The sequence below is a fragment of the Aegilops tauschii genome, chromosome 6, assembly GCF_002575655.3.
Source record: "Aegilops tauschii subsp. strangulata cultivar AL8/78 chromosome 6, Aet v6.0, whole genome shotgun sequence".
Classification (NCBI taxonomy): domain Eukaryota; kingdom Viridiplantae; phylum Streptophyta; class Magnoliopsida; order Poales; family Poaceae; genus Aegilops; species Aegilops tauschii.
In genome coordinates, this window is record NC_053040.3 from 51,242,712 (window position 1) to 51,266,982 (window position 24,271).

Here is a 24,271-nt window from a genome sequence, read left to right on the forward strand (position 1 = left end):
TGGACCAAAACCGCCACCACCGCCAAAGGAGAAAGTGCCTGAGAAAGTCGTTGACCACTTTATTCATATGGCAAGAAAACCAGCTCCCAAGCCCGTTGACTCAGACTATGAGTGCCAAATCAGGAAGGCACATCGAGCACGACTACAAAAGGAGTCGAGCTCAAGCTCGAGCCAAGCAGCTGGCAAAAAATGCGGGAAAACCATTCCCCAGCTGGGAGAACAGGCGGTGCAATCGACCCCCCCCCCCCCCCCGCTTGTTGTACCAACACATGAGAGTACCGGCGCCGGTCAGCTGGTAATAACCGATGAGCATAGAAGGCAGGCTGAAATGCTCGGTATCACTGTTGGACAACTCCTCGAGATCGAGCCCATGTCTCCGCTTAGAGAGGAGGACATAAAACGGAAATATGTCCGCGGTGAACCTTTGGTCGAGCCTGAGGAGGTCAAGAACCTCCCAACGAGAATATATGAATTGCATGATTGGTACATGAAAATTACCAAGAGTTCCAATCGAGAGTCCCTCATGGTGAACGTCAAGGAAGAGCATTACTTCCATAAGCTAACTCTGTCTGTTGAGTATTCAGAACTATTTCAGTTATTCAATCAAGACGCACTCGACAAATCTCTCGTCAGTTGCTATTGTCTGTAAGTAATGTGATTTCTTTCTGTAATTGAAGTCTCAAGCTAGCTGTAGTGTTCATTGATCGATCATTACCTGTAATTATCCTCACTATATCTTTTCTGTGGTATTATGCAGGATGAAGATGTATGAAATGAAAAAAAAACTGGACGCTATGGCATTGGGTTCATTGACCCAAATACCATTAATGAAGACACATGGAAATTGGAATGGTATAAAGCAGATGTAGAGAAAAACATGCTAGAGTTCTTGAAGCGCCTCAATACCAATGAAGATATACTACTTCCTTACAACTTCTTGTGAGTCACACTGTCTTGTACTACAAATTCTGTTTTTGCTTACTAGCTAGCTAGATGCTAATAATTAAGTGTATAGGATTTAGGGTAGTTGATGAGTGTTATGCACATGCCCGCTTAATTAAGACATGCAAACATGTGCGCATGCAGTTACCACTGAATCTTGTTAATCATTAAAGTTGAAGAAGGAACAGTTGAAGTACTAGACTCACTACTTAAAAAACAAAGTGACTACACCATCTTGAAGGGGATAGTTGACAGGTAATTTCAATCATTATTAACTATATCTCGGCCTATTTAGTTCGTCATTTCCTGATATCAATATTTAATAACTCCTTTATTCATTTTCTTTGCCGACGGGCAGGGCTTGGGAAAAGTTTATCAACGTGACTCCAGGCCAATGGCGAGTTGTATTGGTTTCGACCCAAGGTAAGTAATTAAGTAGTATTAGCTAGCTACCATCTCTTTAATTCTTGTTTCAATACCATTAATTATCATGCTTGATTAATTATTATCTGATTAAATTCCATTCTCGTAAAGACCCTGAAGCAGGCGCCGGAGACTGAACTGTGTGCATACTACGTTTGCGAGAACATTCGCATGATGGCATCCGAAAGGAGCAAATCTGATAGACAGCTATGGGTACGGTCCTTGATAACACTATTCACAATTTTTATATCATTATCGATATCTAGTCACACAACTAATACATATGCATATTGATCTCCTTCTTAACAGTTCAATGAGGTGCGGGAGCAGCTCCTACCAACGGAGCGCATACAAGCACTTCAAGAGGAAATAGCGGGATTTTTGCTTGACCAGGTCATAGATCCCAAAGGAGAATACCATTACCCGCTACCGCCCCCATGAACCACTCCCAATTGCCATCGTGCTCCGAAGGCACCAAGGCAAATGCAACTGGCTCCGAAGGCAACATGTAGGAGAAATTGTATATATATACACATGTGTATGTGTGAATAATGGTGGTTTTCTATGAGAAATTCTATTTATATATATGCATAACGTGTACAATATGTAGTATCTTAAAATACCAGCAAACAAAAAAGAATTAAATGGAAAACACAAAATTAAAGGAAAAAAATCATGAACCCAAAACCCCCCAAACCTTTTAGTACCAGTTGGTGTTACCAACTGGTACTAAAGGGCTCCCCGCCCCCGGCGCTGGCTCGTGCCACGTGGTGGCCCTTTAGCGGCGGTTGTGCAGAACCGGTACTAAAGGGGGACCTTTAGTGCCGGTTACAGAACCGGCACTAAAGGGCCTTACGAACCGGTGCTATAGCCCGGTTCTGCACTAGTGACAGTACTACTTATCTAGTGGTAATGTTGAAAACAGGTTCAGAAGCAGTATTATTCTAATGCCCTTAGCCTGGTAGGCAAATTACTCGCAAATCTATACAAGGGTGCGACCAAATTCATTTAAGTAAACTCAACTTTAATAAAAGACCAACTAGTAGGCAACCGAAGGGTGTTGATCATTAGCACAATTTCTAGCTGATAGCACACCTTAAAGTATACAGAAGCACCTTGACGTATACAGAAGCATCTCCATGCGGAAGACAATCTTCAGGCATCAACACCATTTACAAAATGAGCACAAGACAGTGCAATCTTCAGGCATCAACGCTGTCTACGGCTGTCCGAAGGGGTCGGCCACACTGACAAATCATGGATAAGCTTGTTGACATGGTACTCTGTCAGTATGAAGTAGTCCTGAATTCAAACCGAGCTTCTCGGGAAGCTCTGTTTTCCACTTGTAGCAGCTTGTGTTTAGAAGCCACCGTTCCACTGCTGTAGTGATTTTTTACTTCAAATTCAATTTTGTCTAGCACCTTTGCATTCAATACAAAGAACCTCGCAAAGTCAACCTGTTTGCCATAGCCCTTAAACGACTTAAACACCACTTTTTTTAGATGGGTCTCAAGGCATTCGATTGGATTTAGTGGGTCATACTGAGGCTCATTTTCGTCATTCATCTCACGGTTTGTATGAAACTGCAAAACAGGAAGGAGAGGCACATGTCAAAGCTGTTGCTAACTACGTAGAATTTTATAGTATGTCAAACAAATCAAACATTTCAAGAAAGCAAAGATGATTACTCACAATAACACAGAGCTTTTCCAAACAGGGGAACCACCTAAGGATGTTAAGAACTGCATGCAATTTCTGCTCAGAAGACTTGAGAGCTAAAACCTTCAAGGTGCGCATCGAGTTTGTTGAGCTGACTGGGCTTATTCCCTGGAGAAAACAAACAATGAACATCAAAAATATTATCTCCATGTATGAATGCTGACAGCAAGATTCGAAGATGGCGCTGACCCTACCTGGAAGAGTAGGAGCTTGGAGTCGACCACAAAGAAAGGGCCCAATATCTCCAGATTAGGCGCCCTAATCACCCTGATAGTCACACTATCATTTCTCTCACAATAAGGCACCAGTAACCTTACAAGGCGAGGAGCATCCTCGATAATCAGTTCCACGGTTTCACCATAGCTATGACGGAAGATGATGGTCCTGATGGTCGGCGAGCGAAGACGGAGACAACCCACAGCGCGAACTTTGGTCATGTATAAACTCTCCAAGGCATGGCAGCCGGAGAGCAGTCTGGGGAAGAGGTCGGCTGAGATGGAAACGCAAAATAGGGAGAGCTTCTTGAGGAACGGGAAATTGATCATGGCCGGCTCGAAATCACAATGGCTGATCTTGGCAACAAGGATGTTGGATGCAGAGGGGAGCACCGATGCCAGCAGCGGGGGTTTGGCGTAGCTGACATCGAGCTCCTGGACGTTGGCGAGGGCGCGGGAGCGAAGCCAGCTCTCCGCCTGGGCGCAGAGGTCGTCTGCGCCGTGGCAGTGGAAGGAGAATCGGCGTGCGGGGCCAGGGTGCTGGGAGATTATCTGGGAGACGGCGGAGGGTGGGACGCCCGGGGGGCGGGTGCTGACCTCAAGGTTGAGAGGCGCGGAGCGCCAGAGGTGGCGCCATCGGCGGGAGAGGACCGGCGTGCGGCCGCCGTCCTTGGTGGGGAGGAGGGAGATGATGGTGCCGAGGACGGCGTCGGGGAGCCAGCTGATGAAATCGCCGGCGGTGTCGTCGCAGTCGCCACTCCGTGCCCGCTTCCCTGCGGTCCCATGGGATTCGGCAGCCGCAGCCTCCTTATTATTCTCCATGGCCGGACGGAAAGATCTGGGGTCAATACTTCGCCGGCGGGGAACGGAGCGGGGATGGAGCGCGACGGAGAGACTGCGGATCTTGGGGAGTGGTGCCTCCTATTTAACTGAAAAGAAATCGATGAACTGAACCATCATCGAAAGTAACTGGCATCTTCTACGCAGTTTGCCATCAGAAACTGTAGGTATGATATTACCCCTGATCACCTTGCCAAAAAAAAGAGAAGAAAAATGAGCCAGTCCAGTGAGAGCATCGCAGCAGTCTCCTCGAAAATCTCTTTCACGTGATGTGCATTTAGGGGCTCTCCTAATACTATTCCCAAATGATAAACGTCACACGTCAGGTGTGTGGCACTTCGACTCTAACGTTTTTGATAACAATTTCAGTTACGCAAGAATGACAAATTCCAGTAACATACGACAAGTTTCTGTAAAAAATAAACTGAAGCACGAAAATTGTCATGCTTCCAACTAAATGAAGCATGAAAGTTGTCATGCTTCCAACTAAATGAAGCATGGAAGTTGTCATGCTTCAAGTTGTCATTGTGTAACTAAATTTGCCATAAAAATGTTTGGAGTTGTTATGTGCTCGCATCTGACATGTGACACTTCTCAGGGTCCTACATTTATTGGAAGAGAAAAGTGTGCCGCCGTAGTTTCTTTATAAATCTCCCCCTATAATATACCCTGGCATACTATTTTATCTTCTCTTTCTTTCTTGCAGCACGGCTGAGCGGGCAATGGTGAGAGACGGAGTGAGAGGCCAGCGGTGCTGCGGCACGAGGGCGAGGACGGGCGGCCGCGGTGGCGCCACCGCACGCCATGGTCAATGGCGGAAGGGCACGCTGACATGGCACGGGTTCAAATATTATTGGAACAGTTGCAACTCTCTTTCTATTTGAGGAGAGATGAGGAGCTTTTCGGGAGAGATCCAAAAAAATTGGATGCTGGAGCAGGTTTTTTTATCCTCAATGACCCCTGTTTCTGCATTTTTTTTCGGGGAAGATGGAAACTGGTGGAGATGCTCTAAAGAAACTTATATGATTAATTCAAAATTCACGTGTGGATTTTTTGAGAGAAATAGTAGGACTCTGTTGTGTATTTTTATTAAGATTTAATAAATAAATCATTGTTCGATACAAACAAAAAATACATGAAAATAAGAAGTACCCCCTTTGTAAAGAAATATGAGAGTTTTTAGACGAATATCCATTTCGGAGTCCGGACTCATGTGGACCAGGTCAAGAAAAAAATTCACAAAAAATACAAAAAAAATCCATTTTTTTGCATGGTAGATAATTTGGTGCGTGATCTGCGCTTCAAATTTTAGATCATTTGGACATATGAGTAGCTCTCAGAAAAAAAAGACAAATTGGGTCAGACCAATACATAAACAGTAAACTCTTTACAGACCTCAAATTTGTCTTTTGTACCGAGAACTACTCAGATGTCCAAATAATCTAAAATTTGGAGCATACTTCACACACCAAATTATCTACCATGCAAAAAAATTAGATTTTTATTTATTTTTTCTAGTATTAGTTTAGAATTTTTTTCTTCAACAGGGGTGCTGATGAGTCTGGGGACCGAATCGTTGTTCCCGCGTTTAGATCACTACTTTAATGATCTAAAGACTCTTATATTTTTTTATGGAGGGAGTATAATATAATGCACGACAACAAGAGAGAAAGCTCTGTCTGAAAGCTGTGCCCCAATCTGGTAAGTTGCTGTATTCCTGTCTCTTGGCTCTGGAAATGGTCCACTGAAGCTCCTCTTTAAAAAAGTTCCTGCAAGTGTAGAGATTGGGAGGAATGCCTTTACATATAAAATCATTCTTGGTAATCCAGATGGACCAGCCAATAAGGATGATAATCTCGAAAGAGAAAGGGACATGTAACAATTGTTGGAGGTTATCAGTCTGCATCTCTGGATGCCTTGAAAAGTTGAGTCCAGTTAGGGCCCGCACATTTGAGAAAATGGGCAGATGAAAAAAGAGGTGATCCCTAGTCTCGATAATTTGCCTGCCACACATAACACAACCATAGTCAGGAAGAAATTATTAGTATTATTTTATTATTATTTATGCTGAAGCATGGGTCTTGTGTTCAGACGATTGTATCTGAGCAACCAAAAGAAAATTTTGTGCTTTAGCAGACAGCAAGTCTTCCATATCTTTCTAAGCGCCGGTAGGACTCATGATCAATAGTTAACTCATTATAGGCATGAGAAACCTGGAACCGAGTGGCACCAGAGTTCATGTGTGGATTTGATATGAAACACCACAACTAACAAATTTGATTCCTGGCATAACATCAGCCATACATATAGAACTAAATGCAAACTTTATTTTTTCTGTGTTTAATTCCTCTAGTAAAAAAGAAGAAACAAGACCCTCCTTTGAATGTAATTCCTGCAAGCTGCTACGTACCTCACACTGAAGTTGATAATGATAACAGAAAACTCAAAAACTGTCAGTTATCCCTTTGGTTCCTGGTATTTTGAGAATAACAAGATGCTTCTAGTAATAGGATGATTATTTAAGATTTAGAGGAAGCCAGATGTGAAATGTTTCGAGCAAGTAACAGGAAAAGTAGAGTTGTTGATATAGTTGGTACATCTAAAGCTTTAAATTCTGACAATGAAAATGAGCAGGATTTCTGTTCTGATGATGAGGATCAAGGTGAAGCTAATGATGATATCGATAGTGTTGTTAGGAGTATTGATGTTGGTTCAGGTAGTAACAGGAAACGGAGACTTTAGTAAAGGAATATATGTGAATAAAAGTTGATGGCGAATTAGGGGCTGTTCAGATTTCGCCCAAGCCAGCTGGACAAACATAGGGTAAGCCAAATTATTTGGCGAGAGAAACCGCCGCCTCGGTTTTGTGAGCTCTTGGCTACCATCCAAACAGCCCCTTAATGGTACAAAATGGTCATTTCCTATATGGTCACTGGCTTGAAATATATATCAAAATGATCTAAGTTAGCATCTCAATAAAAGGTAGGATGTGTCGATTTGGACAAAGCAAAGTAAGGGTTACTCCTGGAAGATATATCACAGGAATAGCTTCGCGCACACGACGTTATCTGGACGACATGTGGACGATGGCAGATCTCACGTCCTTAGTTATGGACGAATCTAATCTATCGGTGATTAGCTAGTGTCATGCATGCATCGGCCTAAAAATCGTCGGCTGTGTAGCACTGCTCATATATCATTGTGACCAATCATGCATATCTTGAAAGATAAGTATCTTAATTGCATATAAACGCCACAATATTTGGCTACTAACATTTTTCATGTATTTGTGCGTGAGGACCCTGGGAGGATCTCACGAACAAATTCGGCAGCAGATGGGGAATTGGAAATAGTTGGGAGAGAAATAGAGCAGCAGGTAAGTTCAGAACTTCATTTTCTTCAGAGATACGGATTCGGTACAGGGTTCAGGATCAAATAGCCAACACCTCTCCATGGGCACAGCCAGCTAGACTTGGCCTGCCACGAAACACACTGGTAGGTGGGACCGTGGCGTCAGAACCTTGCTGTCCGTCGATGCCATGGACTGCCTCAGAGGCTGGGTGGTGACATTGTGCCCCCCAAAAAACATTTCCCCTTGCTACCAATTTACCAGAACCCACAAGTCACAAGGTTTACTGCAAGTTCTTTCATGTCCGTGGGAAAGAAATATGCATATCCAGCGACGAAATGTCGTCAATTCCATCAAAACCACTGACGGTACATTTCAGGGTCTCAAGCCTCTCTTATGTACAACAGTGCGTAGGGTACCCCATACACAGTGACAGCGATCCAGCAACAATCTGGTTTCTGCAAGCTACAAAAGATGTACTTGTCTAGCAGTAGTAATGTTGAAAACAGGTTAAGAAGCAGTATACATCAAGAATCCCTGGCAAAGCCAACACTATTTACAGGTCCTTAGCATGACTGTTAGGAAAATTACTTGCAAGTATGTACAAGGATGCGACCAATTTCATTTCAGTAAACTCAACTTGAATAACAGGTCAACCAGTAGGCAACCGAAGCATCTTGATCATTAGCAAAATCTCCATCTGATAGAACACCTTGAAAACTACAGAAGCATCTCCTTCCTAGCTAGAAAATCATAGAGGCCTAGGCCAGAGGTGACCTTTTCCTAACCATCAAACATCTCAGTGCTTCTGCATATATAACTGAAAAGACAATTGAGTATCCAACACTTGGCATGTGTTTCGAGCCCAGCATAGGTAGAACAAAAGCCATGATTGCACAGGATAAGACCGTAGGAGGAGTTTTGGCAGGTGGGCTTACCACTTACCATCTGCCTCCAGATACAACTTGCGGCATTAATTTTTCGCATCCCTTCCCATTTGAGTTTTCCTCAATGCACTATTTTTGCGTCCAAAAACACCTTTTGCAGTTTTAACAGGGGCGACTTTCATACGGTACTGTAATTACAGAGAACTTCAGACTAGATATAGAGCAGAGTTATGCTAACGATAATCTTCAGACATCAACACCATCTACAAATGAACACAAGACAGTGTAGTCTTCAGGCATCAACCCTGTCTATGGCTGTCTGAAGGGGTCGGCCACTGACAAATCATGGATATGCTCATCACCAAGGTACTTGTTACGAACATGCATACTCCTGAATTCAAATTGAGCATCTCGAGAAGCTCTGTTTTTCACATGTAGCAGCCTGTGCTGAAAAGCCACCGATTCACTGCTGTAGTCACCATGTACTTCAAATACAATTTTGTTTAGCACTTCCGCATTGAAAACGAAGAATCTGGCAAAGTCAACCTGTTTCCCATTGCCCCAATATAACTTAAACACCACATTTTTTAGATGGGTCTGTAGGCATTCAATTGGATGTCGTGGGTCATATTGAGGCTCATGTTTCGCATCCATCTCATAGCGTTTATGAAACTGCAAAATGGAAAGAAGAGGGATGTGTTAGAGCTCTTGCTAACTAGACTATATAAGATGTCAAACAAATCAGACATTTAAAGCAAGCAAAGATGAGTACTCACAGTGACATAGAGCTTTTCCAAACAGGGGAACCACCTGAGGATGTTAAGAACTGCGTGCAGTCTATCTCCAGAAGATCTGAGAGCCAAAACCTTCACGGTGTGCATCGAGTTTGCTGAGCTGACTGGGCTTATTCTCTGAAGACAAGAAACAATGAACATAACAAATAATTATCTGCATGTCGCAATGCAAGATTCGAGGATAATGCTGCAGCTACCTGGAAGAGTAGGAGCTTGGAGACGAATGCTGCAAAAGGGCCCATTATCTCCAGCTTAGGCGCCCAAATTAGCCTGATAGTCACACAATCATCTTGATAACAATAAGGTAACAGTAACCTCACAAGGCGAGGAGCATCCTCTATGACCAGCTCTGTTTCCTCACTATGGTTATCACGGAAGCCAATGCTCCTAAGAGTCGGCGAGCTAACACGGAGGCAGCCCGCAGCACGAACTTGGGACATGCATAAGCTCTCCAAGGCATGGCAGCTAGAGAGCAGTGTGTGGAAGCCGTCCGCCGAGATGGAAACGTACAGTAGGGTGAGCTGCTTGAGGAGGGGAAAGCTGGGAACAATCTCGGCGGGGAGATCGCAGTGGCTGATCTTGGCAACGAGGAGGGTGGGCGCCGAGCGGAGCGCCGACGGCAGCAGCGGGAGGTTGCCGTAGCTGGCATCAAGCTCCTGGAGGTTGGCGAGGGCCCGGGAGAGGAACCAGATTTCCGCCTGGGCGTAGACCTCGTCGTCCCGGAGGCAGTGGAAGTAGAACCGGCGGGCCGGGCCGTGGTGCCGGGAGATTATGTCGGAGACGGCGGAGGGGGAGACGGAGTGGGTGGGGATGGGGTCGTCTGGAGGCCGGGTGAGGACCTCGAGGTTGAGGGGCGCGGAGCGCCACAGGCCCGCCACCGGGGGGAGAGGGCCTGCGTGCGGCCGCCGTCCTTGGTGGGGAGGAGGGAGATGATGGTGCAGAGGACTGCGTCGGGGAGCCTGCTGATGAAATCGTCCGCGGTCTCGCCGCAGTCGCCGATCCGCGCCCGCTGCGCCGCGATTCCACTGGACTCTCTCTCGCCGGGCGCGGCCCGCGGGGCCTCCTTCTCCATGGCCGGCGACTGGCGAGACGGACGGTTTGGCCGCAAGATTCGCCCACCGCTCCTTGCCAACGGTCGCCGCGCTCGCTCGACGCGGCTGGGGGGTGGAACGGGGAGAGGCCGGAACCGGGATGGAGGGCTGGTGTTGGCCGCCGCCCGCGCCACCTCGACGGAGAGGCTCAGGGTTTGGGCATTTGGGAAAGGGAAACGTTTCCCACCGGACGACCGGCCGAGCGCTCCCTCGCTCGCTCGCTCTATCACGTGGGAACAGGCACATGCGTTCTGTGGGCCTCAAGCGATTTTCTGATCTCTTCCTACGTTTTTTTTTTCTCTCCTTACTTTTCCTCTGGCCTTATCGCTTCTGCCTCTCACCTTACCTCTTCAGTCCCCACACATCTAAAATTACTCCCCCACCGACGCAACAACCACAAAGATCTTTTACTAGAACCGGTGGTGATCTTTCGCTGGAATCAGCATTATCTTTTTGCTGCATGAGTGCTGCAGCCAGTTTTGTGCAACCCGCAAAGCTACAACCATAACCAATCATTAATAAGTTTCAATCGAAGATAGCGGAATCTAGGGGCCCCTCAGTGCTGCAACCATTGATAGAAATGCATCAACCATGGATAAAAAATGCTTCAACGAGGCACTGAAAAAAGAAAAATGCTGGAAACATTGACAGAAAAAGGTTCAACCAGAATACTGTGCAACGAAAAAAGCTTCAACCGTTGACAGAAAAAGCTTTAATGATAGATGCAAAAGATTCAACCAGGACACTGTGCAATGGAAAAAGCTACAACCGTTGACAAAAAAGCTTCAATTGTATACGAAAAAGGCTTCAACCGGCGATAGAAAAAATCTTCCTGGAGGCTCGCGCTTCCATGAAAGCTGCAATGGCCCAGCGAACTGCTACATGAGTGCTTTTTTAGTTGTAAATTTATACTGGAAAATATGTAGAAAACATATAACAATTTTGCTTCCATAGTTTTTTTGTTTTTTGTTGTGAGCTTTTTTTGCACAATGCTACATATGTTCTTTTTTCGTTGTAAAAGTACAGAAATTATGCTACAAAACATATGATTTTTTTATTTGTGTTTTTTGATTTTTGTTGTGAATTTTTGCTGCAATGCTACATACAAATACAGTTTAACAACAAGCGCGGATCTTCTATGTACATTTTTTGATTGAAACTATTGTGTGCACATAGCAGAGAGAAGTCACAATCATCATTTGGATGGGCTCCACCCACGTGACAGCATGCAACATCCACGGCGCATGGGACAAGCGACTTCCGGGCGATGCAGGTGGGCCACCAGCGTACAAAAGAAAAAGGAACGACGTGCCAGACGATCGGACGGATTAAAATAATCGAATCGGACGACCTACGCGCGACCGGCAGAAACTTTAGGCCGGTGCGCCGGCGCCCATCAGTCCCCACGGGGGCGTAGTTTTTCTCTCTCTGCTTTTATTTTTACATGAAAAAAGGGGGGCGCAGTTGGTAGGGAGTCGATAGAAAAAGACCATCTATGAAGAGCACCGTTTCTTTCAGGCATTTTAAGAAACTTTTTTTTGTTGTTCAGGGAAGGCATTTTAAGAAGCTGATTAACATATTTTGCTTTCTAATTTAAGAAAAAAAAACAGTAAACGATTTTGTTCGGTTGCCCGGCCAGAGCCTCCACCGGTTGCGAGCTGATCGTATGTCTCGCAAATGCCATCGCGCACCATGCCCTCTGAATTATCTCTTTGCACGCGGGCTTGTTCCGCACCGCATATTCCATTCTCCTTTCTCCTCTTGCAGTGTCGCGCTGCTCGCTCCAATCGATGAAGCATGGGCGACCTCCCCCGTCTCTCTGAAGACCGTTTCCCCGGGCATGGCCGGAGCTGCGATCGGTGTCGGCTGAAGTTGCCAACAACAAGCCCTGACCAGGTGCTTGAGACGTCACTAGGAACCGGATGCTGGTGCTGGAGACGACACCACCGAACTTTGTGACCGAGGGCAACGGTTTGCTAGAACCAACTACCAGTGCCAGCAGTGCTGGAACCGGCCATCGACAGAGCTATGACCGGCCACCAACAATGTTGGAACCGGTCATCGGCAGAGCTGAAACCGATGTGAGGTGGTGCGAAGAGCGGTGACTGGGAAAGTGCAACTATGCGCAGTTATCTAGAAGAGGATGTTGTGACCATCACACCAAGATGCTACAAGCATGAGCATGCCAAGATCGAGCCGACCACGCGGAGAGTTGCAATGGCGAAACGACATACTAAGGATGCTGGAACGGTCACCAAGGGAGTTGTAACTATCCGTGCCAATGCTACAACTAGCTGTAGCATGAGCATGGGATGTCACGAGCTATGTGTTATGAGTCTCGATCTAGGGTTCGTGGAGAGGAGAGGGATTTGGAGAAGCAGGGAAGGGGATCTGGGAATCGCCGAGAGGAGAAGAACAACTTCTCTCTTCGGTCCGGTTTGTTCCGTAGAATATTCGATGCCCACCCTCTGGTGGCTGCTCGCTACTTAACCCCACGGCGCGCAGGCCTCACCCACACACACACGCTCACGGCCTGGCCCACATGCCAGACGGTCACACTTTCACTTCCGCGTCCTCGTTGCCTTTGGATGCGCCGGCTGTCTCCCTGCCAGGTGGGGGCGCCGTAACATCCTCCCCCTCTTGCGTTTCGCCTTGTCCCCAAGGCGGAGTAGCTGGAAACCTTTGTTGCATCTTGACTGGTTCTTCCCAGGTAGCCATGAACTCTGGCAATCCGCTCCACTGGATCAGCAGATGTGGCTGGAGCGTACCGGCCACCTGAATCATCCAGAGTTCGAGTGCTTTTGCTGGAATGTGCTCCGCCTGCAAGGTAGCATTGTCAGGAGGAAGATCAGAGTTCACCTGCACCTGTGCGCCTTCGGCCTTCTTCAGTTGCGATACATGCACAACTGGGTGAATTTTGCTGGACGCCGGGAGGTCCAGCTTGTACGCCACTGCGCCGATGCGAGCCAGGATGCGGTACGGCCCGAAATAGCGAAACGCTAGCTTCTGGTGGGGGCGCTGCGCCACCGAGGACTGGATGAACGGTTGAAGCTTCAACAGCACTGCATCACCAACCTCAAACGCTTTGTCGGTGCGATGCTTGTCAGCTTGTCGTTTCATTCTGTCCTGGGCAAGTTTCAACTGTTGTTGAAGAAGCTCGATCATGATTTCCCGCTCGCGCAACCATGCCGCCAGGTCGGGCACCGAGCATTGCTCTACTTGGTCCACTCCAAACTCACGCGGCAGTTGCCCGTAGATGACCTCGAACGGTGTCCTGCCCAAGGCTGAGTGAAACGAGGTGTTGTACTAGTATTCTGCAAGAGCCAACCACTTCGACCAGTTGGCGGGGCACGAGTGCACTGCACATCTGAGATATCCCTCCAGGCATTGATTGACTCGCTCTGTCGTCCCGTCCATCTGCGGGTGATACGCTGAGCTGAGTCTCAACTCTGTTCGGCAAAGCTTGAACAGCTCCTGCCACACTTTGCTGGTGAAGATTTTGTCACGGTCTGAGATGATTGCGAGAGGTAAGCCGTGCAAGCGAAAGATCTCCTTCATGAACTTCTGCGCAACCTTCAACGCTGTGAATGGGTGCGTTAGTGGCAGAAAATGGGCGTACCTTGAAAATTTGTCGACTACCACCAGGATTGTGTCATATCCACCAGAACGCGGCAGTCCCTCGATAAAGTCAATAGAAACCACTGCCCATGGTCTTTTTGGGATCGGTAACGGTTGAAGGAGTCCCGCAGGCGATTTCCTCTCAGTTTTTGCCTGTTGACAGATCATGCAAGTCCTGACGCTTTGCTTGATCTGAGCCTTCATGCCGTGCCACGCGAAGAGTCGCTTGATGCGATTGTACGTGGCGTGGAACCCTGAGTGTCCGCCCACCGCGCTTGAGTGCAGAGAGTTGATCAGGTGTTGCTGAACCGTGGCGTCATTCCCAATCCACACACGCCCTTTGTATCGTAAGATGCCATCCTTCATCGTATACTGCGGTTCACTGTTGGGGTCAAGGGCCAACTTCTCCATTCTAGCTGCCACGCCCGCATCGTTCAGATAACTGTTCTTGACAGCTTCCAACCAAGTTGGTTTGCAAATGGACAGTGCTGCCACTTCTGCGTCATCTGCATGCCCTCGGCGAGACAGTGCATCGGCTGCTTTGTTGGTGAGGCCTGCTTTGTATTGGATGATGAATTGGAGCCCCACCAGTTTGGTAAATGCCCGCTGCTAAATAGGGGTGTTGAGCCTTTGATCTGTTAGGTGCAGCAGGCTCTTCTGATCAGTGCGTACTATGAACTCCGAGTGCTGAAGATACGGTCGCCAGTGGTCGATAGGAAGCAACAACGCTAGGCACTCTTTCTCATATGCAGACAATCCCATGTTTTTGGGAGCGAGAGCTTTGCTCAGGTACGCGACTGGGTGGTTTGCTTCCATCAGTACGGCCCCAATTCTCGTTGCGCTCGCGTCCGTCTCGACGACGAACTGATTTTGGAAGTCTGGCAGAGCGAGAACATGAGCTGCTGTCAGAGCTTGCTTGAGAGCGCGGAATGCCGCGTCAGCCGTTGGCGTCCATGCAAAGATGGTATTCTTCTTGAGAAGTTCTGTTAGTGGCTTGCTGATGACCCCGAAGAATCGTACGAACTTGCGATAGTATCCCGCGAGTCCTAAGAACCCACGCAGCTCCTTGGTGTTCTGCGGCACTGGCCATTGCTGAACTGTCCGAATCTTACTGTCATCGGTAGAGACTCCTTGTTCGCTGATCACATGCCCGAGGTAACTGATGCGGCGTTGAGCAAAACTGCACTTGGAGAGCTTTGCCTTCAACCCATATTTATCAAGTAACTGGAGAACTTGCGTCAACAGTTGACAGTGCGCTTCTAAAGTGTTGGTGTGGACAAGGATGTCGTCCATGAACGCCAACACTCCTTTACGAAGCACCGGAGAGAGAACCACGTGCATTCCCCCCATGAATGTTGCTGGTGCATAAGCGAGACCATAAGGCATCACTTTGAACTCGAAGTGTGTCGGGTGGTTGGTGCGACATATGCCAATGGATGGCTTATCATTGTGGGAGCCAATAAGACATCGCCGGTGCCTGGAAACGGGATGAGGCGAAGACATGCACGCCGGCGGATCTTACCCAGGTTCGGGGCTCTCCGAGGAGATAACACCCCTAGTCCTGCTCTGCGGGGTCTCCGCATGGTCACTAGATCAAGGAAAGGTAGCTACAATCGCTCCTAGAGCTGTTGGGTTCAAGGGAGAAGAAGAACAAGGCTAGCTCTTGCTTTTCTCTATCTATGGTGTGTGTGCTATGCTTAGAAGCCAACCCTTTGCATGGGTGCTCCGGGGGGTTTATATAGGCCTACCCCCCGGGGGTACAATGGTAATCCGACTGGGCACTGGTCCCAGCCGTTAGTGTCTACGCTCACCGGCTTCTCCGCCCACTCCTTTTTCTAGCTTCTTGTGTCGTTGCAGTCCCCAGGCCGACTGCTGCAGTCCCCGAGCCGAGTTCTGAAGTCCCCGGGCCGGGTGCGACTACAGCAGTCCCCGGGCCAGTTGTCGAAGTCCCCGTGCCGCCTGCGGGGTTTCTCCAGTCGGATCCGGCTGTATCTGGCGCAGGCGGTACGAAAATGGAATGCGACTCTGGAGACGGCTTGATGGACGGCTTGAGGAGGCGCTGGAGGGAGACGCCAGTTGGTATGGCCTGTCGGGTGGAGCCGATCCGTGCTAGGGCATCTGCTTGGTCATTGTCGGCCCTTGGCACGTGAAGGAACTCGCACCCTTCGAAGTATCCGCTGATCTGCTGGACGAGGAATCGATAGCTCGCCATGTTCGCGTCCTTGGCGTCCCAGTCGCCAGACGATTGCTGGACCACCAAGTCTGAGTCGCCGTAGCACAGGATCCGGCGTATGCCAAGCTCTTTGGCTAGCCGGAGCCCATGTACGAGCGCCTCGTACTCGGCCACGTTGTTGGAGGCGGCGAAGTGGATCTGCAGCGTGTACTTGAGCTTGTCGCCTTTGGGAGAGGTGAGGACGATGCCGGCTCCCAAGCCGGTGCGCATCTTGGACCCGTCAAAGTGCATCCGCCAATGGGTAGAGTCGGGAGCCGGCGGTAAGTACTGGGTCTCGGCCCAGTCGACGAGGAAGTCGGCCAATGCTTGCGACTTGATGGCGGTGCGGGGTTGATAGAAGATCGTGTAGGGCGCCAATGCAATGGCCCATTTGGCCACCCGGCCGGATGCATCCCGGCTGCCTATGATCTCGGCAAGCGGGGCAGTGCACACGACCGTGATGGGGTGCTCTTGGAAGTAGGGCTTCAGTTTCTTGGCAGCGAAGTACACCCCATAGCACATCTTCTGGTAGTGCGGGTAGTTTTGCTTTGAGCTGGACAACACTTCGCTGAGATAGTACACCGGCCTCTGGACTAGCTGGGCTCGGCCTTCCTCCAGGCGCTGGACCACAACAACAGTGCTGACGACTCGGCTAGTCGCGGCGATGTAGAGGAGCATGGGCTCCTTCTCAGTCGGCGCAGCCAGGACAGGCGGAGTGGTCGGCATTTTCTTCAACTCATGGAAGGCTTGGTCGGCTTGATCATTCCACTCGAAGTGAGTGGACTTCTTCATGACTCGGTACAAGGGGAGAGCCTTTTCTCCTAGTCGGCTGATGAAACGATTCAGGGAGGCTAAGCAGCCAGTGAACTTCTACACATCTCGCAGCTTGGTGGGAATCTCCATCCTCTCGATGGCCTTGATCTTGACGGGGTTGCACTCAATGCCGCGTTCGGAGACCAGGAAGCCTAGCAGCTGGCCAGCTGGCACTCCGAACACGCACTTCTCGGGGTTGAGCTTGATTTGGAATCGGCGCAAGTTGGCGAATGTTTCTTTCAGGTCTTCCAGCAAGGTACCGCGCTTCTCTGTCTTCACCACAATATCGTCTACGTAGACGTGGGCATTTCTGCCGAGTTGTTTCAAGAGACATTTCTGCATGCAACGCTGAAAAGTGGCACCGGCATTTCTCAAGCCGAATGTCATAGTCAGGTAGCTGAAAGCTCCAAAGGGTGTGATGAAGGCAGTCTTCAGGCGGTCAACTGGGTCCAACTTGATCTGATGGTACCCTGAGTACGCATCCAAAAAACTTAACAGCTCGCATCCGGCTGTGGAGTCTATCACTTGGTCAATCCGCGGCAGAGCGAACGGATCCTTTGGGCAGGCCTAGTTCAGACTGGTGTAGTCTATACACATACGCCACTTGTTATTCTTCTTCAGAACCAGAACTGGGTTGGCAAGCCACTCTGGAAAGAACACTTCCATGATAAAGCCAGCGGCAAGGAGCCGGGCTATCTCTTCCCCCACAATTCTTCGCTTCTCTTCTGACAGTCGGCGGAGGGGTTGCTTGACCGGCTTCGCATCAGCTCGGACATGTAGCTTGTGCTTGGCGAAATCCTTCGGGACACCCGGCATGTCCTTTGGGGACCATGCAAAGATGTCTCGATTCTCACGGAGGAAGTCGACGAGCTCGCCTTCCTATTTACTGTCCAAGTTCGCCCCAATGACGGCGAACCTCTCCGGGTTCTCCGGGTCCAGAGGTATCTTCTTTGTCTCTTTGGCAGGCTGGAAAGAGCCCTGCGCATCACAATCTTTGGGGTCGGGGGACAAAGCCGGCTGTTTGCCGGCCATGGCCACAACCCGTTCCAACATCTTCTTCTCTTCGGCCACCACGAGGGACTCGGCCAGGCGGCTACTGGCCATGGCGCACTCGATGGACTTCTTGTAGTTGCCGGCTACTGTGATGATCCCCTTCGAGCTCGGCATCTTCATCTTTAGGTAGGCGTAGTGGGGCACAGCCATGAACTTGGCCAGAGCAGGTCGGCCAAGCAGTGCATGATAGGGGCTCTCCAAATCCACTACCTCGAACCATATTGCTTCTCGGCGGAAATGGTCTTTGTCTCCGAAGAGAACATCCATTTTGATCTTGCCGATTGGGGAGCAAGACAGGCCGGGGACGATACCATGGAAGACGGTGCGGCTCGGCATGAGCTGCTTTGCTTTGATGTTCAGCTTCTCCATGGTATCGCGGTACAGTATGTTGATACTGCTTCCGCCGTCTATCAGGACACGGGAAAATCTGGCAGCTCGCCTCTCCGTTGCGAGGGTGACGTCCAAGACCATTGCATAGGAGCCAGGCGAAGGCATCACCTCTGGGTGGTCGGCCTGGCTCCAGCTGATTGGCTTTTCTGACCAGTGCATGAACTCGGGGGTGCTGGTGGCGACTGCATTCACTTCTTGGTGCTGTCGGCGTCGGCTGCGCTTGTCGTCGGCTTGACTAGTGAAGACGACGTAGGCGGCGTGCTCTTCGGGGAATTCGTCTTGGATGGCGCCGACTGCCGGCCGAGCCGCCGGCTGCTGAGGGGCTGGAGGCGGCGGGCCGGGAGGCGGAGGCGGCAGCATTCCCTCGCCCTTGGTGATGCGGGTGAGCCAGTGGCATTTCCGGGTTGTGTGGTTGGACGGCTTCGCGCCGCTGTGGAACTTGCAGGGGGCGTCGAGAGCTTGCTCGTAGGAGAAAGACGGCTGCCAAGCCGGCCTTCCACCCTTCTTCTTGGGAGCGGGCCGTTCTTCAGGTTGCTCGTCTTCAACTGTGGCCACCTGCCGACTGGTGGAAGTCGGCATGGGGGCCTTGCACTTGTGATCGTTCTGGTAGGGGCGCCGATTGGGGTCGCCAGCCGGCGTCTTGGGAGCCGGAGCAATCACCTTCCCAGAGGCGTCTACTCTCAGTTCGGTCTTCATCGAGGAGTCGGCCGTGGCGTACTTGTCCGCGATGACCAGCAACTCGTCGAGGGTGGCCGGCTCGTCGCAGAGGAGTCGGTGCTTGAGGAGGGTTCCCTCTCGGCACCCGGCGGTGAAGTACTCGATGGCTTGGACCTCATGCACCCCCTCGCAGGAGTTGCGGAGCTCGGCCCATCGCGTGAGGTAGTCGCGGGTCGACTCGTTGGGCCCTTGGACGCAGAGGGAGAGTTGGCGAGGCTTGGGAGGCCGCTTGTAGGTGCTGGTGAAGTTGCGGATAAAGACTTCGGTGAAGTCCAGCCAACTGTTGATGCTGTAGGGCTTGAGGCTGTTGAGCCACGTGCGTGCAGTGTCCTGCAGCATGAGGGGGACGTACTTCACGGCGACGCGCCGATTACCGTTGGCTATGCTGACGGCCGTGGAGTAGTCGATGAGCCAGTCTTCCGGCTTTACTGAGCCGTTGTACTTGGGCGTGTCTCTGGGGAGCGAGAACCCTTTGGGGAAGGGCTCGTCGCGGATGCGGGGGCCAAAGCATGGCGGGCCGACATCGTCTTCTTCTTCTAACGCCAAGGATCGAGCAAGGCGGTCGATCCTGTGGCGGGCGTCGTTCTCGCCGACTCCTTCTCGGCGGCCGAGTCGGTCGCCAAGAGTCGGGTGCGTGATAGGCGGCGGGGTGAGACGTCTTTCTCTTCGAGGCGGGGGAGGAGGCAGATTTCCTTGGTGCTCTACAGCTCGAGGGCGGCCCTCCGCGTCGCGCTCGATGGTGATGCGAGTCCGGCTGCGGCTGGCAGCCGGCTCCTTGTCTTTCTTCTGGCGTGCGCCGCTCGCAGTCAGCGAGCGGGACGTTGCGGCGTGCTCTCGGCGCGGGGGATGACTATCAGCACGAGCGCCGGCCTCGTGCCGTTCTGCAGCCGCGTCAAGCAGCTGCTGGATCCGTCTCGTCATGTAGGGGAGCTCATCGGCTCCCAGCCCATTGAGCTCTTCTGCGGCCGCCTGAGCGGCTCGCAGATTCTCGAGCGGGGTGGCGTAGACGGGGCGATCTGCCCCCAGCATGCTGGCGACGGCCACGCCGCGCTTCTGGACGAAGCCGGCTCGGCTCGGGCCGCTGGGCGGCGGCGTACCGAAGGCGGCGCGGTCGACTTCGCGCTGGTGGGCCTCCGTGAGGCGCCTCATGGAGGCTATCTTCTGGCCCTTCGCGATGAGGGCGAGGCGGCGTGCCACCAGGGTCTCGGCGTCGGCATCGGCCGGGATGGGGACGGAGAGGTCGTGCATCGCCGCTTGCAGGGTGTCGTGGGCGTTTTCGCCCGAGTTGGCGACATGGCTGATGACCAGCACTTCGGTGACGGCGCTGCTGCCGCTGTCAGCTCGAGGGAGTGGATCGTCGAAGACCACCACGTCGGAGGGGTAGGCGTCGAGCGACGCCGCGTCGGAGTCGATGAGCATCGGGTCGGTGGAGCCGACCGACTCCACATCTGCAGCGGGCTCGCTGGAGACGTGAAGCTGGTCGAGGAGGCTGACGAGGCGGCTCTCGGGGTAGTCCGTGCCTGCGTCGGACGCAGGCTCGTCGGAGATGCGAGTCTCGCCGAGAAGATCGGCGAGGCAGCTCGCAGCGCAGGCGTCGTCGACGCCTTGCAGCGCGTCGAGGCAAACGCCATCGGGCGCAGCAGGCTGGCTGCGCTCGCGGGGGAGGAAGAGGGTTCCCGTCCAGAATAGGTCTCCGGACGACGGTGCACCTGGCCCCACGGTGGGCGCCAAATGTCGGGTGGTTGGTGCGACATATGCCAATGGATGGCTTATCATTGTGGGAGCCAATAAGACATCGCCGGTGCCTGGAAACGGGATGAGGCGAAGACATGCACGCCGGCGGATCTTACCCAGGTTCGGGGCTCTCCGAGGAGATAACACCCCTAGTCCTGCTCTGCGGGGTCTCCGCATGGTCACTAGATCAAGGAAAGGTAGCTACAATCGCTCCTAGAGCTGTTGGGTTCAAGGGAGAAGAAGAACAAGGCTAGCTCTTGCTTTTCTCTATCTATGGTGTGTGTGCTATGCTTAGAAGCCAACCCTTTGCATGGGTGCTCTGGGGGGTTTATATAGGCCTACCCCCCGGGGGTACAATGGTAATCCGACTGGGCATTGGTCCCAGCCGTCAGTGTCTACGCTCACCGGCTTCTCCGCCGGCTGTTGGGTCCCGCCGACTGGTGGGTCCCACCGGCTGCCGGCTTCTTGGTCGACAGGCCGGCCCCACCGCCTAGGGTCTTGTCGGCGGCTGCTTACTGTAGTCTCGCCTCTGATGACGAGGGCTTTGTCGAGGTAAGCGTGGCTACAGTGGGCCGCCTCGGGGGCTTCTCACCGTAGCCTTACCTCGTCTTGTCTCCTTAATGGGGCTCCCGCTTCGAGGAAGGGAGTAGCCGGCTTCTGGGGGCCGGCTACACCCCTGGCCGACTAGGGGAGGCCGGGCCGCCTTTGCGCCTCTCTCTGGCAGAAGGGGCCCGCCGCCCGCGGGCCGTACAGGAGTCGGTCGTGGATGACGTTGAGGCTGGCATGGCTACAGTGCCGAGCCGCACAGGAGACGGTCATCCCGTACGGCCTCCTGTGGCCACGCCTGCCTCGGGCCTCGGGGTAGTGGGCCGCACTGTGGCCACACCTCGTCTTGTCACCGTTATGTGGGTGCAGCTTGGGTGGTTGTGATCTCGGCCGGCTCCTTGGAGTCGGTGCTCTTCTTGGCCGGCTTCCTGGAGTCGGCCGTCCGGTAGTTGTCTTGGGGAGAGGTTGCTGTGGCTGGGTCGCCTTCCGGAAGTCAGCTTCAGAAGTAGCCGGCCAGGGAAGATGGCCCGATGCTTGGAATGCTCGGAGGCCCAAAGGCCTGATAATTTTTGCAGAAGAACCAGGGGCAGCCGGTTAGGCTACCCGTGGCCATTTACTCCGACAAAGTGGCCCAAGTGAGTGGTGAATGCCGTCTTGTGTTCGTCCTCTGGCAGAAGTCGTATCTGGTGGTACCCGGCCCTCAGGTCTAACTTGGAGAACCAGCACGAGCCGGCAATCTCATCGAGCAGTTCATCAATAATGGGCATGGGGTAGACTTTTTTTACAGCGATTGCATTAAGGTTTGCGATTTAGAATCGTCCGGATCAGTGTCAAAGCTTGCATCAACGTAACCATTTACGATGAGCTCTTTGTCACCTCCATAAACGAGAAACATATCCTTAGTCATTTTCAGGTATTTCAGGATGTTCTTGACCGCTGTCCAGTGATCCACTCGTGGATTACTTTGGTACCTCCCTGCTAAACTTATAGCAAGGCACACATCAGGTCTGGTACACAGCATTGCATACATGATAGAGCCTATGGCTGAAGCATAGGGAAATCTTTCATCTTCTCTCCATCTTCTGCAGTGATCGGGCATTGAGTCTTACTCAACTTCACACCTTGTAACACAGGCAAGAACCCTTTCTTTGCTTGATCCATTTTGAACTTCTTCAAAACTTTGTCAAGGTATGTGCTTTGTGAAAGTCCAATTAAGCGTCTTGATCTATCTCTACGGATCTTGATGCCCAATATGTAAGCAGCTTCACAGAGGTCCTTCATTGAAAAACTCTTATTCAAGTATCCCTTTATGCTATCCAGAAATTCTATATCATTTCCAATCAGCAATATGTCATCCACATATAATATCAGAAATGCTACAGAGCTCCCACTCACTTTCTTGTAAATACAGGCTTCTCCAAAAGTCTGTATAAAACCAAATGCTTTGATCACACTATCAAAGCGTTTATTCCAACTCCGAGAGGCTTGCACCAGTCCATAAATGGATCGCTGGAGCTTGCACACTTTGTTAGCTCCCTTTGGATCGACAAAACCTTCCGGTTGTATCATATACAACTCTTCTTCCAGAAATCCATTCAGGAATGCAGTTTTGACATCCATTTGCCAAATTTCATAATCATAAAATGCGGCAATTGCTAACATGATTCGGACAGACTTAAGCATCGCTACGGGTGAGAAGGTCTCATCGTAGTCAATCCCTTGAACTTGTCGAAAACCTTTTGCAACAAGTCAAGCTTTATAGACAGTAACATTACCGTCAGCGTCAGTCTTCTTCTTGAAGATCCATTTATTCTCGATGGCTTGCCAATCATCGGGCAAGTCAACCAAATTCCACACTTTGTTCTCATACATGGATCCCATCTCAGATTTCATGGCCTCAAGCCATTTTGCGGAATCTGGGCTCACCACCGCTTCTTCATAGTTCGTAGGTTCGTCATGGTCTAGTAACATAACCTCCAGAACAGGGTTACCGTACCACTCTGGTGCGGATCTTACTCTGGTTGACCTACGAGGTTCAGTAACAACTTGATCTGAAGTTTCATGGTCATCTTCCTCACTAATTGGTGTAGACGTCACAGGAACCGGTTTCTGTGATGAACTATTTTCCAAGGGAGCAGGTACTATTACCTCATCAAGTTCTACTTTCCTCCCACTCACTTCTTTCGAGAGAAACTCCTTCTCTAGAAAGGATCCAAATTTAGCAACAAAAGTCTTGCCTTCAGATCTGTGATAGAAGGTGTACCCAACAGTTTCTTTTGGGTATCCTATGAAGACACATTTCTCCGATTTGGGTTCGAGCTTATCAGGTTGAAGCTTTTTCACATAAGCATCGCAGCCCCAAACTTTAAGAAACGACAACTTTGGTTTCTTGCCAAACCATAGTTCATAAGGCGTCGTCTCAACGGATTTTGATGGTGCCCTATTTAACGTGAATGCAGCCGTCTCTAAAGCATAACCCCAAAATGATAGCGGTAAATCAGTAAGAGACATCATAGATCGCACCATATCTAGTAAAGTACGATTACGGCGTTCGGACACACCATTACGCTGTGGTGTTCCGGGTGGCGTGAGTTGCGAAACTATTCCGCATTGTTTCAAATGAAGACCAAACTCGTAACTCAAATATTCTCCTCCACGATCAGATCATAGAAACTTTATTTTCTTGTTACGATGATTTTCAACTTCACTTTGAAATTCTTTGAACTTTTCAAATGTTTCAAACTTATGTTTCATTAAGTAGATATACCCATATCTGCTCAAATCATCTGTGAAGGTGAGAAAATAACGATACCCGCCGTGAGCCTCAACATTCATCGGACCACATACATCTGTATGTATGATTTCCAATAAATCTGTTGCTCGCTCCATAGTTCTGGAGAACGGCGTTTTAGTCATCTTGCCCATGAG

General features: G+C 50.5%; 3 protein-coding genes and 1 pseudogene across 3 annotated transcripts; all 4 read right to left on the minus strand.

The window, feature by feature from the left end:
* Window positions 1–2,272: 2,272 nt before the first annotated feature.
* LOC109735757 (F-box/LRR-repeat protein At3g03360-like) lies at window positions 2,273–4,416 on the minus strand. Its single transcript, XM_020294954.4, has 3 exons — window positions 3,279–4,416; window positions 3,058–3,192; window positions 2,273–2,948 (listed from the first exon to the last, which is right to left on the minus strand). The coding sequence occupies exons 1-3, from the start codon at window positions 4,119–4,121 to the stop codon at window positions 2,652–2,654; spliced, it is 1,275 nt and encodes a 424-aa protein (XP_020150543.1). The 5' UTR covers window positions 4,122–4,416; the 3' UTR covers window positions 2,273–2,651.
* A 3,375-nt stretch (window positions 4,417–7,791) lies between these two features.
* On the minus strand, window positions 7,792–10,453 carry LOC109735747 (F-box/FBD/LRR-repeat protein At3g26920-like; annotated as a pseudogene).
* A 2,360-nt stretch (window positions 10,454–12,813) lies between these two features.
* LOC141025799 (uncharacterized) lies at window positions 12,814–14,289 on the minus strand. The gene is made up of 3 exons (XM_073501723.1): window positions 14,059–14,289; window positions 13,880–13,938; window positions 12,814–13,534 (listed from the first exon to the last, which is right to left on the minus strand). Exons 1-3 carry the CDS (start codon window positions 14,287–14,289, stop codon window positions 12,814–12,816), a joined length of 1,011 nt encoding a protein of 336 aa, XP_073357824.1.
* A 198-nt stretch (window positions 14,290–14,487) lies between these two features.
* Window positions 14,488–15,171, minus strand: LOC141025800 (uncharacterized mitochondrial protein AtMg00860-like). Its single transcript, XM_073501724.1, has one exon. It carries the CDS (start codon window positions 15,169–15,171, stop codon window positions 14,488–14,490), a length of 684 nt encoding a protein of 227 aa, XP_073357825.1.
* Between the last annotated feature and the right edge of the window lie 9,100 nt (window positions 15,172–24,271).